We start from the raw sequence: 16,909 nt of genomic DNA on the forward strand, positions 1-16,909 counted from the left end.
CTATTTATAGAAAAGCCTTGCTCTCCTTAACCTGAAAATCTGTCATCAACAACGGCAAATATCACTTCCTGTCTTCTGTTACTTTCAGTCACCTTTGATTTACAGGGGAAATATTACGCAGGGAAGCACTGGGGAAAATGTTCAGCAAAAGATCAAAGAGTGAAACAAAAAGAGGAACCATTAAACTGGGGTCATACACCATTTTTCAAAGAGAATATGTAATCAAAGGCAACCATTTTGTAGTAGAAGAGTGAAAAGAATTTGTATTCTGAGCTCTGATTTTCATAAGCAAGTCCTTCTTCAAATCCTGCTGACAGACATATGAAAGCTCTGATGTTCAGACTTTGCCTTTGATGAACCTTTCCAACCTGCAGTGTTACCCTAAGGAAACTTGCTCAGCTGTAAGATGCTGCTTTACTTACGTTACACAGCAGGTGTTGGACTGGGATTTAAAAAAATGTATCAATCCTTTCTAACATTATATTGCCCAAAGAAGCAGTGAGTTTTCTGATGGGTGCTCTGCTGGAGTAGTGATTGCAGGTTTCACTTCAGAGTTTCTAAAACCCAAATTCCTTTGCTGGAATTTCATGTCACCTTACATCAGCTTGAGAACACTGGGCAGCTGTTGGGGGCCAATCCAGCACAGCTCTAAAGCACACACTTAAGCCACTTTGGATTCAACTTTGCTGAAGAAAACACTTGTGTACAAGAATATTTGATGCAGTCCCAATTAGAAATGCAAGGAGAAAATATGAAGGATGTAGGACCCACTGTAAAATCTGCTGTACAGAAATAATGTAATGACACATGATACAATGTTCTACAAGCCACAGTTAAGTCAATTACCAAGACCATACTGAGGACATTTAAAATCCTAGAAAACAGCACTAATATAAATAGGACTTGTTATTCTATGAACATGCTTTTTTCAGATGTTCTCAACACTAAAATGTACTTATCAGAGGAATTTCATTAGTAAAAAATAATTCACTGGAATTGCTTTCCTAGACAAAATGGTCAAAATTATTTGTGATACCACTCCTGTTGTTAAATTGATTAAATGTGAATGTAAGGATCCTTGGGTTTTTTCCAGGCAGATTAGATGTGACTTAAGTCTTGTGTAGTTCCATCCTTTCCTCTTGTTTTCTTAAGTTTTTCTATTTTTCAAATATCATTAGGGTCTTTGGTTTTTCTCTGCTTTTTTAGACTTAGTGCAGGTATATATTATATTTTGCCTTTATTCTGTTTGTTAGGAAGATGCTTAAAAAAGATCTCTATATTTTAATAAAATGGCACAGAAGAAAGACAAGAAAACTTGGCAGGAAACTTCTAACAGTTTTGGGTTTTTTAAAATCGGGCATTTCCTCCTTCCTCCCTTGAGCTGTACTGTAACCCAAAACTGGAAGCTGGCAGATTTTTTAATGGTATCAGCTAGACTTGTTGTCTCCAGAACTGGGGAAAAGAAACTGTGGAATAAAGCCAATAACCTGAACTGATATGTTTGGAAATCATAACACCTTCGTTTCTCTCAGTCTCAAGTCTCAGCTCAGATGCATGACAGTGTTCTGAAGTTTAAAAAATAAGGCTGGTTGTTCTTTTTATGTTCTTTTTTGAAAAGAAAAGAAATAAAAATGGAATCCTATACTTGTTTCTCTTGCTAGTCTTTAAATGTTTCCCTACCATTACTTTTCTATATAATATTAGCATCACAGTGAAGCACATGTCTAGAATGACTAACAACCTCTGTAAGGAGAAGACTGGCACAGGCATGAAAAAAAGTTGCTAAAAAGAAATGCTGTATTGATTTGCTTCATCCTGTAGAAAAACAAAAAAACAAAAACAAACAACCCCCCAAAACAAACAACAAAACCCCAAACAAACAAAAAAACCCAAAATAAAACAAAAAGCCCAAACCCATCCAAAGTAAAATAATTTCATAAATGTAAAAATTCTTTATTGTTTTATTTACCTGTGCCAATGAACAAAACATCATATTGCCCATCTTCAGCTTCCACTCTGTCCACTGCTATTTGTTTAAGATTGTACTTTCCGTCTGTTTTAACCAGTATTGGTCTCTTATGAACAGGCCTGATGGGCTGATACATCAGTGGATGACTCCTGGCAAAATGGACAGCTTCATCAGGATAGTCTTTGGTGGTGGTGTACAGCCCACCATTCACCTTGCTGGCACACTGCAAAAACATAGAACACAGATTATCACCAAGGTTTGCCCAAGAAATTGTCAAGAAAAGGTCTTGTTTTCAGGGATAAAAACAAGTCTGTAGAAAATAGACAAGGACAGAAGATCACAGCAGGAATTAGGACAGTGAACTTTGTTCTTTATGCTTGTGTGGATTATTAAACACAAGAAGAAAGGAAACGCTGAACTGTGCCTTGGCATTGTCATTTTTAGAAAGAAGGCGTTAACCCCTCTTCGGCATACTAATACAGAATAAAGAGTAATGCTTATAGATTTTGACAAAAGCCATATTGGTTATGTCTTCCTCAAATTCATATTGAAGATGCAATCAAAAAAGCCATGGACAGAGTAAGAAAAAAAAGGCTTTCCTATCCCAGTAGAGAAACAGCCATGTAAAGTCAGCAGAACACTAATGCTTAAAATCAACCTCTAGTCTTACTATTTTTGGATTGCAAAATGTATTACCATAAGAAACTAAACACACTTAAAAATTATGCCATCAGCAACAATAATTCTTGATTTCAGGCATTCTAACAGTATTATGTTTGATTCTAATTCCTGACTCTCGATGACAGTATTATGTATCACAGTTTAGCTTCAAATACCAATGTTTGCACTGATCAATCTACCAGTTTGCAAAGCAAATAAACTTTATGTCAATGACTGATTAAAAGAGGCTTACTCCTTCAGTCAAAGGTGCAATTAGAGATAATTTAATGCGTTAAAGAGAGAAGTTAATTTTAGGATGCTTTGTGAACGAGATAGTGTTTCCCAACTGAACATAGATCCTACATTTCCAATTTGCTTCATGATGTCTAATTGAAACCATTTATGATCAAGCTGGAAATATCTCAGTAACCATTTACTTTCTCCAAATATTCATACAACAGTGTGGTTTTAAGAAGCATTTCAAGCAAAGCCACAGTAGCAGCTTTTCTCTATTCAAATTGGATTTTTCAATCATTAAAATGAAATAAAATACTCCTTATGTTTACTGGAAACAGTAATTTTAAACTTGTGGTCAGCTGTAATTGACAATAACAAAATCCTGCACTTGTCAAGCAGGGCAATATTTGTTTCCATTTTTTGAGTTTTGCTACAGGAATGTATTTGTTCAGTGTTGACTTAAAAGTAATTGTCTAATCAACCTAGTGATGGAATTTTACCAGCTGTTTGCAATAAAGAGACAGAGCTGCAGTATGAAGACAGGCTAAGCCTTATGCTTCACATGCACTGCACATCATATCAAGTGAATAGGCATTGCCAGTTTCCCTTTGCAAAGTTCTAGTCCTGAAGAGATTTTAAAAATATAATCATTCACAGGCTTTTCATTTTAATTAAATAAAATCAAGTACTGTAGAAATGAAACAGTAGATGCAGCTGTCTCTGAAATCTATCAACACCACTTTTGACATAGATGATGTCATTTCCAGAAGCAACACAGCCTAAATGATCTAAAAAGACCAGCAGAGATTATGGCAGTGGATTGGAGAGTCTGTCAGAATCTGTGTGACCCTTAACAGTGGCTTTCTGTTTATTTAGTTTTAGCTTTAAGCTCTAGTCTCGTTCCTCACAGAGTTATTCTTTACTCATTCAGTACCTAAGATCAAGGAGTGCTGACTCTCAGAGATGCCCATTAGGGGGTTATTTTTTGCCTCTTGTCACTGTCACTCCTGTAATAGGAAAGGTAGTGGGATTTAGTTTACCAACATGCTGCATATTGTTTGGAGTGTGAAGGCTAACACTCGGCTACAGCCTGTTACATGCTTTCTCTTAATGCTACTGGATAAGCATTGAAAATATCTCTACACTGTACCCTAAATGAGTAGCTAAAAATTAATCAATTAATGTTCTGTTAGCTGGCAGAGCCATCTACTTCAGCCTCTGATGTGCTCTGCAACATATAAAGAAAACCAAAATTAAATCTATTAGCACCCAGGAGAGACCTGATTCTCAGCTAATTTTTCCTGGATATTGGAAAATTACTTGAACTCTTATGCTCCTTTTTCTGTTCTTATGCTTTGTCTTTTTGGACAGATGACACTCTAGTATGATCTAAACATGGCCAAGGAAGAGAAGCATTGAAAGCAAGTGGAACTTAGGGCAGCCTTCCTATAAATCATTGTCAACCTTGCTGAAGTGCTGGCTCTGTGTTCTCTTCTTCTTGCCAAAAAGACATCATTTAATCTTCAGTGCTAGGAGATATCAATGTAATAACTGCAGTCATTAATAGTGAATTCATGCCTGTGTTTAATGCTAGTCCAAATAACATATGTGAGGTGTTCTGCTGACTGGAAAAAAATGAAAACCTCTTAAAGAATTTGGATCATATCATCTTTGCAAACTATACAGCTGTTCTGCAATCCATGCATGGTACAGTCTCATTATTTGGTAAAACTGCAAAACCCATACATTTGCTATACAAAATATCAAACAGAAAACCAATAATTCCTTTGAATTCAACAATTTTTTCCTAAAAGGTGGAAATTTATTTACCTGTTTTTGTATCCTGACTCATTATTAATGATTTCAATTGATGTCAAACAAACAAACAAAAAAATTGGTATTGATGTCATCACTGCTACAGAGGTAACTCAAGATGGTCAAATCATATCCATAATGTTTAAATGCTAGATAATCTCTGTTTTGTAGTATCTGTTCTAAATTTTGATTTATATCTGTAACCCCAAGATAAGTAGAGAAAAATATTAATTTTAAATTATTAATTTAAAATGAGAAAGGGCACGCATTTGAAATCATACTAGAGGAAGAAAGATATCACTGGAATGGTGTAGACAAGCTAATAGGTCTTTCTATCTCTCATTCAGGAGATTCAGTGATAAATGAATTGTATGCAATACTTATTTCTGGAAAGGATTGCTTTTAGCATAAAAGGAGATACTGATTCTGTTAGGAAAGAGAAAACAGCACTGAAAGGGATGTCCAGCAACTGTTTATTCCACCTTTAAGATCAAGAGTGTAAGCCCCTAGCCTGAGAGGAGATTAAGAGGTGAAGTGTGAAAACTGGAGGGAATTTAGCCAAACGCCTGTAAGAAATGTCTTTGCTCAGAGTTAGAAATCTGCCCAATGCTGACATGACAAGGACTAGATCTTCCTGAGTGTAAACAAAAGCAGCTTTTCAGCACATGGCAATTGCCATAGGTGGGTATGTAGTTGTAATCCCAAAAGATACAGGGCAAAAAAGAAATTCTGGATGTTGTGCTTCCCTGAGTTAGGCTGGCATGCCTGCCTCCTCCTGAAGGCTGTGGTTGTGTCTGCTCTGTGAGATGGTGACAGACTCTGCAGCGCAAAAGGCACCTCTGACCTGCACCAACATGTGCCCTCCTCACCTCTTGAGTGGGGATGTGAGTGTCCGGCAGAGAAATTGCAGAAACACCTGAAAATGCACTGAAACAGGAGAAGGGCTTGAGGTGAAGATTACTTGTGATGTCCTTGAGAAAACAACACAGGAATTCCGTGTAGAAGTTAATTACTTGTTTCTTAAGTCATAAATTTGTGACAGAAATCTAAGCACCAGACAGGAACACCGTACATGACAGCACCTCTATAGCTGCTGAATGCTTGCTACAGTAGTTTCCATTTAATTCCATTTTCAAAATATCTCTTGTTTCTTTTCTTCAGTTAATAGCCATTGAAAAAAAATATTTATAAAGAAACTTGTGTGAAAATTAACAGGAAAGTATGAGTGATTTTTCTGAATTTGGTTTTTTACAGTGTTGTTTTAATATTTTTATATTCTTTGTAAAGGGTACAGAACATGAATGTTGAAAAGCTCAGGAATCTGACTGAAGGGTAGAAAAATATCACTGTGATATCTGAAAGGAAATCAATGAACTGTGAGGGTGCCAGACCATTGCTTCCAGAAAGAACCAATCTTGAGCAAAGGACTTTAAATGATGGCGAATTCGCTCCTTGTCTACAAATGCATTTATTCTGATTAGTTACTTTTATTAAAATATGTCTCATTTCTAACTTGCTCATTGATCTAAATTACAGAAGTATTTAAATTTGACCCTTTTGGAAAATGAGGTGGAAAAAAGGAACCAGAACCACCTGACAATGAAATAGTGGATTCTCTTGTTTTGTTTTTTTGAGTTTTTTGCTTGTTTGTTCATTTGTTTGTTTGGGGTTTTGTTTTTTATTTTTTTCGTCCTTTAACCCATGTTAAATGTCCTGGTTTGAGCACACTAAAGAAAGAAAGAAAGAAAGAGAAGTTCCTTCACAGGTAATGCACTTAATGTTTATGAATGAAACTGAAATTGTCTGACTCACTTTCTAGATCTGCCTCTTTCTATCCCTTTTGCCTGGGGTCCTAATTTTGGAACCTTAGGACCTTTATACAATGTTGATAAAATCATGTCCCAACAGGATTTTGAAAAATCTTATATACTTAGTTCCACTATTTTCCTTTGGAAAATGTATGGTTCTAGTACTTGATTAAACCTATTGCAGAGCCATTCCACACTTTTTTTCTTTCCAAAATCATTTACACAGCAAAACAGTAGAAAATAGACTGTACTTACTGAACCAGGTCTAGGATAAGGTACTTTTCTTTCATAGAGAGCCCAGTGATATTCAGGTCCTTCTTTATGAGCATATGGTCCATTGAAAGCTGCTCGGACACTTGCCATGTGGTAAACACATACAGCATATCCTCTAAATATATTGCTATGAAGTAAAATTTAAAGACGTTATTAAAGCAATATGTCATATTAAAATGCATAATAATACTGGCATTAGTATGCAATTAAAAACAAATCACATTTCAACAGCATTCAGAGAGAAAACACTACTTATTCTTTCCTATATGCTTTTTTTCTAAGTACTGCATCCAATGTTCTTTAAAAGTCTTTAATTTGTTTATATTTATAACATTTCTCTATGGATACTCTGTGTTGTTATGCCAAAATTTTATGCTGATGTATACAAACTCTTAATTACTTGCTTAGAAACATAGAGAAAGCAAAACAGACTGGACCCATGTCCTGTATGTCTTTGATTAGTGACTTAAACAGTCGACCAGCTTTCTTCTTTGACATTTTTCCTACTGTTTTTTTTGCTGGAAACGTGGGAACCAATCAGTGCTGACTAAAATAAACAGTCCTAAAATGAGTTCTTTTTGTATTGAGTGGGAATGTTGGTTGGTATTATTAGTTAGATCAGATCACTTTATGTAGAACCATCCAGATAAAAGTTTCTATTTATTTTTAAATTTTATTTTGTTCCAAAAGAACAATTGTTTTTAGGGGGTTTTTTTGTGTGTTTGTTTTTTTGTTTGTTTGTGTGTTTGTTTTTTAAAGAAGCGTCACTGCTCTCTACAAAGAAATTATTTCTGAAGACTCCAGAAAGTGATCCAGAAAATTTCAATTTGGTGCCCAACTTTCTCTATTGGCATTAAGTCAGTAGAAATGTCAGACGTTTGCAACCCTAGAGGAGCAGATCTGCCTTTTGTTACTAAAAATAAATTAAAAAAAATCAGGAGAAAGTGACAAAAGTATAGATGCTCTTTTCTACCAGTTACATCCTGAACTAACAGTCAGATTTCCAATCTGGGAGTACTGTGTGCTCGCACCTGAGCTAGGCAGCACTAGAAAAGGAAAAGGAGGCCACCAGCAACATTGCAGCTGTTGCTTTAGGCTTCACTAAGAAGTTAGTAGGAATTTAAGCTGCTATCTACTTAACCCTGGATTCCAGTGGAGCTCTTAAAGGAAGACAGGTAGCTCTGAGATGCTATTTTTATAAGCATGCAGAAGTGCATATACTTTGACATAGGAAATTGTCATGCTGAGAAACACTTAATTAATTTGTGATACAGATATACTGAATCACAGAATGAGACTTCAAGCCCCTGAGTGTTATGGAGGAGTTTTTACATTAACAAGGAAGCCCGCTGTGAATATAACTGAGATTAAACTGTTTACCATATATTTGCTAAGGGATATGTATCATCCAGTTTCTATCTCTTTAATAGACTGTTCAAACATTCCTCTATGGCTGCTATTATTTCTTCTGGTTGTTTACCTTGTTGTGTTGAAGAGGCCAAATATCACTGGATTTTTGTTATCACGAGTTTGCAGCAAAAATACATCCTCTGTAAAATTTAAATGTAATGTTACTGTTAAAAACCTGTTTTTCTCAGCCTGCCAAAAGAAAATTCATTGATTCTTAAAAGCATAATCCTATATTACTCAGATATTCCATTTATTTTTATGTAGATTAAAAAAAACCAAACTTTAAAAACAATGCAGTACATAAAGGAGTAATTGGTGATAGTGAAAGCCATATGTGTAGGATTTCATATATGTTGGAAACAAGGCTAACCACCATTCCTTGATAATGAATACAAGTGCAACATTTGACAGTAAGATGTGTTATCATGAAGGTATATGATTTTTTCCATGGTTTCAAGTTTGTTATTGTCTAGGATATTTACCCAATTCATCAAAATGTGTATCAATTCCATTTCTCCCAGGCACAGAACAAACTAGTCTGGTTTTGAGGAAAGTGGTCCATTTATTGACGAGCATTCGCTGGCCTCCCATGTCATTCTGTGTAGAGAGAAACAAAAGCCAGTGGTAATAAGAATGAGTAAGTCTAGAAGCACAAACATCTCTGATGAATTAGCCGCTCATTATATCTTCTAATGTCAAAAGCATCCATTTACAAACCACATGTCTCTTACTAGAATTATTTCTCTGGAGTCAGTTTTCAAGTAGGATTGTACTGATCAAGTCCAGGTCTCATTAAGATCTGTGGTTTCATAAGAATTTTTTAATTCTGTACCACATCCCTGGATAGTTTTAGTTATACAGCTGTTGTAAAGTTTTTTTTTTATTGCTCATTTTTGCGAACTAGATATACTGAGTACATTGCTGAAGTTTAGGTTTGTTTTAAGAGTTCAGTGCAGGGTTAGTTCAGTGTATCTGGAAGCTGAAGCCCTGAATTTATCTATAGACCTGGTGCAGCGGGGGCAAGTCTGGGGTGATTATTTACATGGTTTTCTAACAATTTCAACAACTTTAAATAACACCTACCTTGCTATGGCTGTCCCACATTTTTCTTGCTCTTGCAACAGTTGAGACTTTCAAGAAAAGGGAACATTAATACTACTTGCTTTAGGTAGCATCCTCAATCTGTGGCCTTATATTCAAGACCAGTGTAACTGCCTGCTCTGCAATAGGCTTGCAAAACTCCTCTCACAAACAGATCTGTTTTCCTCAGACACAGAGAAGACTCTGTGTCACAAAACCTGTTACAGCTCAGATGCAAATGCAAAAGCTGGGGGGGAAAGCCAGTTCTTGAATCACCAGCTATTTTTGTATTCATATTTGTAAATATGAATTATAAAATATAGGTATGAGGTTAATGGCCAGATAAGTTTTGGAGAAGTGGAAGAGAAAGGTCAGTGGGATTTTGGTTTAACCCATGGCTAGAGATAAAACTTCCAGGTGGATATATTGCAGAGTAGAGGGAACTATTAAAATAATCTATCCAGGCATATATTGACAACATAAGCTAAAAAATTCCATCTTGGATCTTGATGCAGGTTGGAATCCAGAAATCCAAGTGGCTTTGTGAACATTAATGTCTGAGGCTGCAATTCAGTACATTGCATATATCAGATGTTTAAGTGTTATATGTTATACATGACTACCTAAGAAAGTTTAAGGGGCAGTAAGCTGGCAAGCATACATGACAAATACCACTTATCGAGGTGACAGAAAATTATTAACTTGTATCTTGCTCTTTGCTCAATAAGAACATAGTTTAGGAATCCCCTAATCCCTAGAATAGTTTAGGAATTCCCTAAACTATCCCCTAAACTGTACCCTCTAAAGTTAGGAGGGGGAATACAAACTTCTTTTGAAACAAAATCAGATGTTAAGAAATAACCTTCCCTTTCTTTCCTTTAATCAAGCTGATGTAGTCCCAAGTGGGAAAATCGGAGGGCTCCTCCCATCAGCTTTACAGGAGTTGGTTATTAGAAGAGAAAGGCACCCAAAATTCATCAGTGTTTAGGGAGCACCAATATGGGCAGCTGGGAGATGATATGTTGACAGTGTTCCTCTCCAGCAACTGCCCAAGACCTTATTCCTGTGTGGGGGTGCCAGGGAGCCAAAAAGAGATGAGATCAACACACCAGGAGGATGGTCTGAGTGGGAAATAGATAACCAAACAGAGCAATGCAGGGAAGCAAAGTCTTTCCTCATGATCTTCTCCTTCTGGTAAAACTTAATTCTGTTTGTGATAATAATTTGCTGGACAATTCATCGTGTGTTCTAGTTTCTTATCTGCACAATCAGAGAAACGATCTTACCGCACATACACGTCCCACTCTGGAATATATGGCATGAGTGCTTGTCTCAGCTTCCAAAGCTTTTTCAGTAAAGAAGAAATACACTTTGTTATCATCATGGTCTTCATTGTCAGGAATCATGTATGAGCCAACAAATTTTGGTTCTTTAAAAAAAAAAAAAAAAAAGGATTTGAGTCCAGTTATTAAAATATTGCCTTGTTTTCTCAAGCTTTAAAAACAGATGATAGCAACCAAAAAATATAGAGGTAAAGGTTTTGTCAGTCAGAGAGCTATCTAAGGGCAATTGAGTGATAAAAATAGTAAAAAAAAATTTTTTTTGGGGGGGTATCTCTAAAACATGAAGAATAGATTAATGCTGAAGTATTTTTAAACCTCCAATTGACAAATTAATATTCCTTTGCATTTTTGCAAAAGAAAAGTTTTCCAGTCCCATTCTCTGTGCTTTATATATTTTAATTTGAACTAGGCCAAAACCCAATGCTATTGCTATATTCACATAGCAAATCTCCGATTGCATAGCAATCTTTGATCCCACACAAACCAGAAATTTTCTGGTCATCTGGAACCCCTGTGGCTTGAGCTCCTTCTCCCCCACACCTTTGAGCAGGCGCTCGTTGTCGGGTTCCGTGCGGAGATGGGCCAGGCGGTTCATGGAGCGGAACAGAGCAGCGTCTCTGCCCCAGTAGTCGCTGTACAGACCAGTGAAAAGCTCACCACCTGCAGACCAGACATTAAAAAAAAAGAAAAACTAAAATGAACCAAATTGGTAATGCTCTACATATTCATTTCATTGCACATTGCATGATAGGAACTATTGTTACAATTCAAGACGACTCATGTAATGACATGTAGAACTCCGATTTCTTCAGAGGGCTCATAGCAAAGTTTGTTGAAAGACAGATTCTTTTATACAGTGTTTTGGTATAATGAATAGGGTTGGTCCTGTAGGGCACCACCTTTTTGTAAACACCTCTACCAGTAAACAAGTTGGAAGAACACCAGATGTCAGAGGGACAGTATCTACAACATTGTTTTGGGTTCCTCCTTATGATTTCCCAGGCCAGACTGAGAGAGTTTTGTACTTGGCTTTCCCACAGGCTTCAGGATTCTGCCTGGACCCGAAGAATCCATGTTCTGACCACTATAAGTTCCCACAAGGAATCACATTATAAGTATAGTGTATGCTAATTATTAGGCTGAGGGGTTTTCCAATCAGCCTACTAGAACTGTTCCACTTCACTTGGAATAGGCACAGTTTGGGAATAACTTGCTGGTGGAGGGGACACAAAAAAAGGGACTATTTTTCTCTAGTCCAGTAATAACTTGTTTTCATAGTATTGAAATACTTACCAGTGTAAGAACAGAACCTGAGATTTCATCCATCCTCCAAAACTGGTGATTAATAGTTCTTGAAAATTTTATGTAAACGTAAATTGAGTCTCATTTTCAAAGGATTTAGATGGTATTCACAAATTACGCAAGCATCAGAAAATTTAGAAATAATACTCTGCATAACAGACACTGTTGAAAAATCAATATATATATAGGTACAATATAATAAGTTCAAAAAACAAGCCTATCTTTGACCCTTATCTCCCTGATATCTGACCCTGATCTCTTATTTCTGATCTAAAAATGTGATATTAAATCTATTTTACCTTGGTAAAATTCTGTCCATAATTCTACCTTTCAGTTTTATATGGATACTATTCCCCTTAAATGACCAAGCATTAACAATAACTTATTTCATATCCTTGTGGACTTGGATTAGAAATTTTCAGGTCAAATTTAAGAAGCAGGCAGAAATTGTCACTAGGTGGCATCCTTAGGCTAGAAAATAACACAAAAGGAATTAACTGCACAAGGAGAGGGAAATAAATTATTTCCAGTTGAAGGCTAATCTCAGTGAAGGCTTCAGTGACACAGCTTCCTGTGCCCTAATCAAAATAAACATGACTGATACATCCAAATAACGTTTGCTGGCATTTATAAAATATAATAGCAGAAAGCAAGAATTTTGTTTGTAGGTCTCCCTCAAAGTGTGAATTTTGTTCCTTTTAAGAGAGACATGAAATGAATGGTGGCCTAACTGTGAATGATTATTCTGGAAAGTGAATAGTTTGGCAGCTGGGGACGGTTCTGACATCTCTGCTGAACAGGAGCTGAGCATAGTTTTGCCTTAGGCTTCATCATATAAAAAATGGTTATTGCCCTGGAAATGGTCAAGGTTTAGTGTAAAATATTGACAAGGGAAGCAAAAAGTAAGTATAAACTATAGCATATGTAGAAGTTAAGGTTGCCCAGAACTTCATTTTTTAAACAGCAGATCTGCCTAAACTGTAGAATTTGCCAGTGTCTTTATAACTTTATTTGTTTCAAACAATCTTCACAACCCTAATTAACGAGTTACACTAGCTAGATATCCTCCTTTGGGAATTCTGTTGGAAAAATATATCAGACTGGCTGGTACTGTTTTGACTTTTAGTGATGTGTCATGCAAAACAGGACATTTTATCTTTTAAGAACTATAATGAATCTTGGAAAATTCATCAGTGCAGGGTAAATGATTCATCACATATTGCCAATGATCAGGATTGACATCTGTGAGTCCAGGTGTTCTGAAGTTTGAATATAAATTCTATTCCTTCTGTTTGACATAGGTATAAAATTTTGTTATAAATAACTAATCTGCTGGTATGGCTTTCTGCCATATACTGAAGAAGATATGACTGATTATACCTATAAGATCCTGAGGGAAGAAACTGGAAGTTCCAGTCCTGGAGAGATATTGTTTCATGGAAGATATTTTACAGATATAGAAATGAAATCTGATTTTTACACTGAGCTGTTACTAAACTAAATGTAAGTATCACAAGTGAACAGACAAGTCACTTCACCTAAGAACAAAAATGGGACAGTACTGACAAATGTGACTGTCAAATATCTCAGCACAAAAACATTCAGCATAATTCTGATATATTTTGCACTTTTGACACTAAGAAGATCTTCTCTTGTCCTTTTCAATAGTCTTTTGTATAAATGTAAGTTACAAATTTTGAACACTGCTAGGTTTTTACAGGTGCTGACCAATTCCAGATTTTGAGATAACATGAGATTGAGGCTTGAAGAATTCTGGAAAGATTTCTACTTTTTTCTCCTCCCTTGAAAAATCACTTTCACATATCAATTCAATCCTGGTTGTGGGGTTTCATAGTGCTGCACATCACACTTACTAACCTCTACCTTCCAGTGAAAATCAGCCGAGTAACTTCAGAGACCTTCACTACTCCTCCCCTCTCCCAGTCTAACCTCAGCTCCACATTAAATTGCTAAAATTTAAGTTTTGATAATCAGGTTAACAGCCTGGTTAATCATGTTCTAAAAGGAATAAAAAGTTGTTTCTTTCCTTATTTAAGCAGACAAAAAACTCCCATGGACCTCAAAGACAAGTTTTGGCTCAAGTGATACACACATGCTTTTTAGCTAGCATTTCTTCATCTTTTAGCTAGCATCTTTTGAAGCTAACAAATGCCTCAAAATTCAACAGTGAGCATTTAAAAATGCCTTTATTTTTTTTTTTATTCAAAGCAAAATAATAACAAATTTAAATGCAACTTTTTTCTTCTAAACCCTTCAAAATTCCTAGATAACAACCCCAAAGCAAAACAGATTGAAGCATTTAGATTAAATTACTCATACAAAGGATTTCTATAAGTAGGCTGCTACCACCTTAGAGGCAGCATGGTTTGTGTATCTGCATCAAATTGGAAGGTAATGCAAACACAAGCTATTATTCATCAGTAGTCTTTTTTGTGTAAAATGGAAAATCTATTTTATGAATAAAGCATTAGAACCTAACGAGTAGAACATAAACTGCACCTTTCATGCACTTCTTTAGCTGTCAGTCAGTTATTAATCATATGACAACTAAAATCAGAAGACTAAGTCACATTTTAGAAAATGATACTTTTGGCTGTACGAAAACAGCAACTTGAAAAAAATCCTATAGTTTAACTGGTAAACTAATGTATGTATACCTCTATATATTTGTATTTTCTGTCTGTCACTCAAGTATTTTGTTTTCTGTTTTGAGACAAAATGTATTTTTGTCTAGACTAAAAGAAAAGATACAAATACCTAAATTTTAAAACTGTAAAAGCAGAAAATACTTTTGGAATGAATTTCCTGGATTAACCTATTCAGACCTAACTTATTTAGGTTTTTCACCACTGGCTTCTGATATATTGCAGGTAAGGACATAAACTAATTTCTCAGCTAGTGTGGTCTAAGTTAATCAGTGTGCAAGATCTGGTATCAGAAATAGTTTTGGCTATTGAAAGCAGATGGGGGAGTTCATTAGGAATAAAAGTCCAAAAGTTTTATATGCCGTTGAGCTAAACATAAACATTTTATTCAGCCTGTCTGCCATCCAACTTCCACTCCGCTTCCTGATGCTAGCAATAAATTAATTGACTGTTCATATACTGAGGAATTCATCATAAGCTACTTCACTAGTGGGTCAGATAACCTACAATAATGCTTACAATAGCACAGATATTTCATTTTAAAGCCAAGTCACGAACTGTAGTTTTCTTGGAGTGGGTATTTTAACTCTTATGTTGAAATACATAAAGAGATGCAGAACAAGGGATTATCTTTCTTCCTAAATTAATCCAGCTAAATCTGGTCGTAACTGGTATGGTGCAAATGATTTTTCAAGATCAAGATTTTAAAAGCTTTTAAAACCTTGTGAGAGGTATGTAAAGTTTTTTTGTTAGCCTAATCCTCATGGTTAGTCAATGGCCATGCTGGTTTAGGTGCTCTGTTAATGTGAGGGGAAGAGGTGGGAGCAGGCTTTGAATCCTTTCCTTAGGAGAAAGTAGGTGCTGGGGTGTATTTTGCTAAACAGGTTTGAATAAAACCTTTTCAAGGACATGCACATTGGCTGAACCTGCATCAGAGAACGCAGACAACTCTGGTCTGCAGCCTCCAAGATCATGCTGACTTCATACCAGGACAGATTTCACTTTCTAAGAAAACTGAAGTGCATAAAGAAGAATTAAACCTCCAAGCACTGGAGGAAGGACTGGAAGAACAATCCTGGAGGGTACATGGTGTAGTTTGTATCTCCTGCCATGGGGTAATGTCCATAGTGATCTGAACTCAGTGTTTGTCTGAATGAAGAAGCATCTCTTCCTTCTCAGTACATCTGGCAATAGAAGTCTGTCTCATTCTCAAAGGTCAATTGAAAGATTATTATTCATTGTGTTTTCATCTAGGTCTTCCAGTCTTTTCAACTGGCTACCTGCAGAGATAAAAGACATACATTGTGCAGTCTAGGGTGCAGGATTTTATTCTGTGAACTGTGTGTCTCTGGGTAGTAGAAGTTGGTAGAATAAAATAGAATAAATGGAAATTCAAACTTAACAGTTAAAAATGTGAATAAATAAAAAAATTATAAAATCTTGGTAGAATTTTCTTCTGCTTTTAAAGTATCATTGCACGATAACTTGAAATTATAGAATTTCCAAATTGATGGCCAGAAAAACAGCCTCTAAATTCTTTGCTAGTTTTGATGAAGAGGTGAGAGTTAGTCTGTTTGTATCAGTGATCTGATAAAAATAATATTTTCTCCTGTTAATCTTGCTAAGTTACAGAATTTTTAGTTTTGTCAGATTGATTTTATAAGTCTTTGTCAATGGACCACCAAGACTCAAATCAGCCTTTATGAGGGAAAGGTTTATTTAATTATTTTCTCCTTCAGATAAAAATATGAGGATCCATAGGACCTCCCCTAATTCAGGCAAACTCTTAAAGCTCAGTGGGACAATCTGGCTTCCATTTAAGGGAATAAAATTCACATTGATTTCACAGTAGGAACATGATCAGGTTAATTTATTTACATAGTTCTATCTGAGGAAAGGCTGAGAAGGACTTCAGGCCTAGAGCAATTCCATGAGTCTTTGTTCCCAGGCTAAGCTGAGACTGGAATCTGTCAAAAACTGTAGAAACAATTTAGATATAAGGGTGGGATAAAAGTGTGATAATCTGTGCTTCATGGATTTTGGAGGGTCAGGGAAAATACAGTATGTTTTTCTGTTTCTTCTATGACTTCTTAACTCACTAAGTTTTAAGAATTAGAGCTCTAATTTACCTTTTTTCTTTTTAATGAAAATGAATATTTTGATGAATTGCTGAAATGTGAAAGATTTGTCATTACTTGCTGAAGAGTCTTCTTTTAAATAATTTGTTAATGTAATTGAACAAATAAACCTAGCATGTAAAAAAACCCCTGTCACTCATGATCAATACTTCATCACCACCATGGGTGAGCCATACCATTGTAGTCAATCATCAGAGAATTTGTGTGA

At 35.8% G+C, this 16,909-nt stretch overlaps 1 protein-coding gene across 1 annotated transcript in view; it reads right to left on the minus strand.

Moving 5' to 3' along the window:
* The window catches only part of SEMA3E (semaphorin 3E), a gene marked incomplete at its 3' end in the record, with an annotated part of 60,773 nt that overhangs the window by 14,976 nt on the left and 28,888 nt on the right, over positions 1-16,909 (minus strand). The window contains exons 5-10 of the mRNA XM_083859719.1: positions 11,136-11,255; positions 10,539-10,681; positions 8,655-8,769; positions 8,243-8,312; positions 6,745-6,889; positions 1,970-2,192 (exon numbers count right to left, since the gene is read on the minus strand). Of these exons, the coding sequence (XP_083715845.1) occupies positions 1,970-2,192; positions 6,745-6,889; positions 8,243-8,312; positions 8,655-8,769; positions 10,539-10,681; positions 11,136-11,255 (816 nt within the window). The remainder of the gene's footprint in view (positions 1-1,969; positions 2,193-6,744; positions 6,890-8,242; positions 8,313-8,654; positions 8,770-10,538; positions 10,682-11,135; positions 11,256-16,909) is intronic.

Source organism: Zosterops lateralis (assembly GCF_965231275.1).
Source record: "Zosterops lateralis genome assembly, chromosome: 4".
Taxonomy (NCBI): Eukaryota; Metazoa; Chordata; class Aves; order Passeriformes; family Zosteropidae; genus Zosterops; species Zosterops lateralis.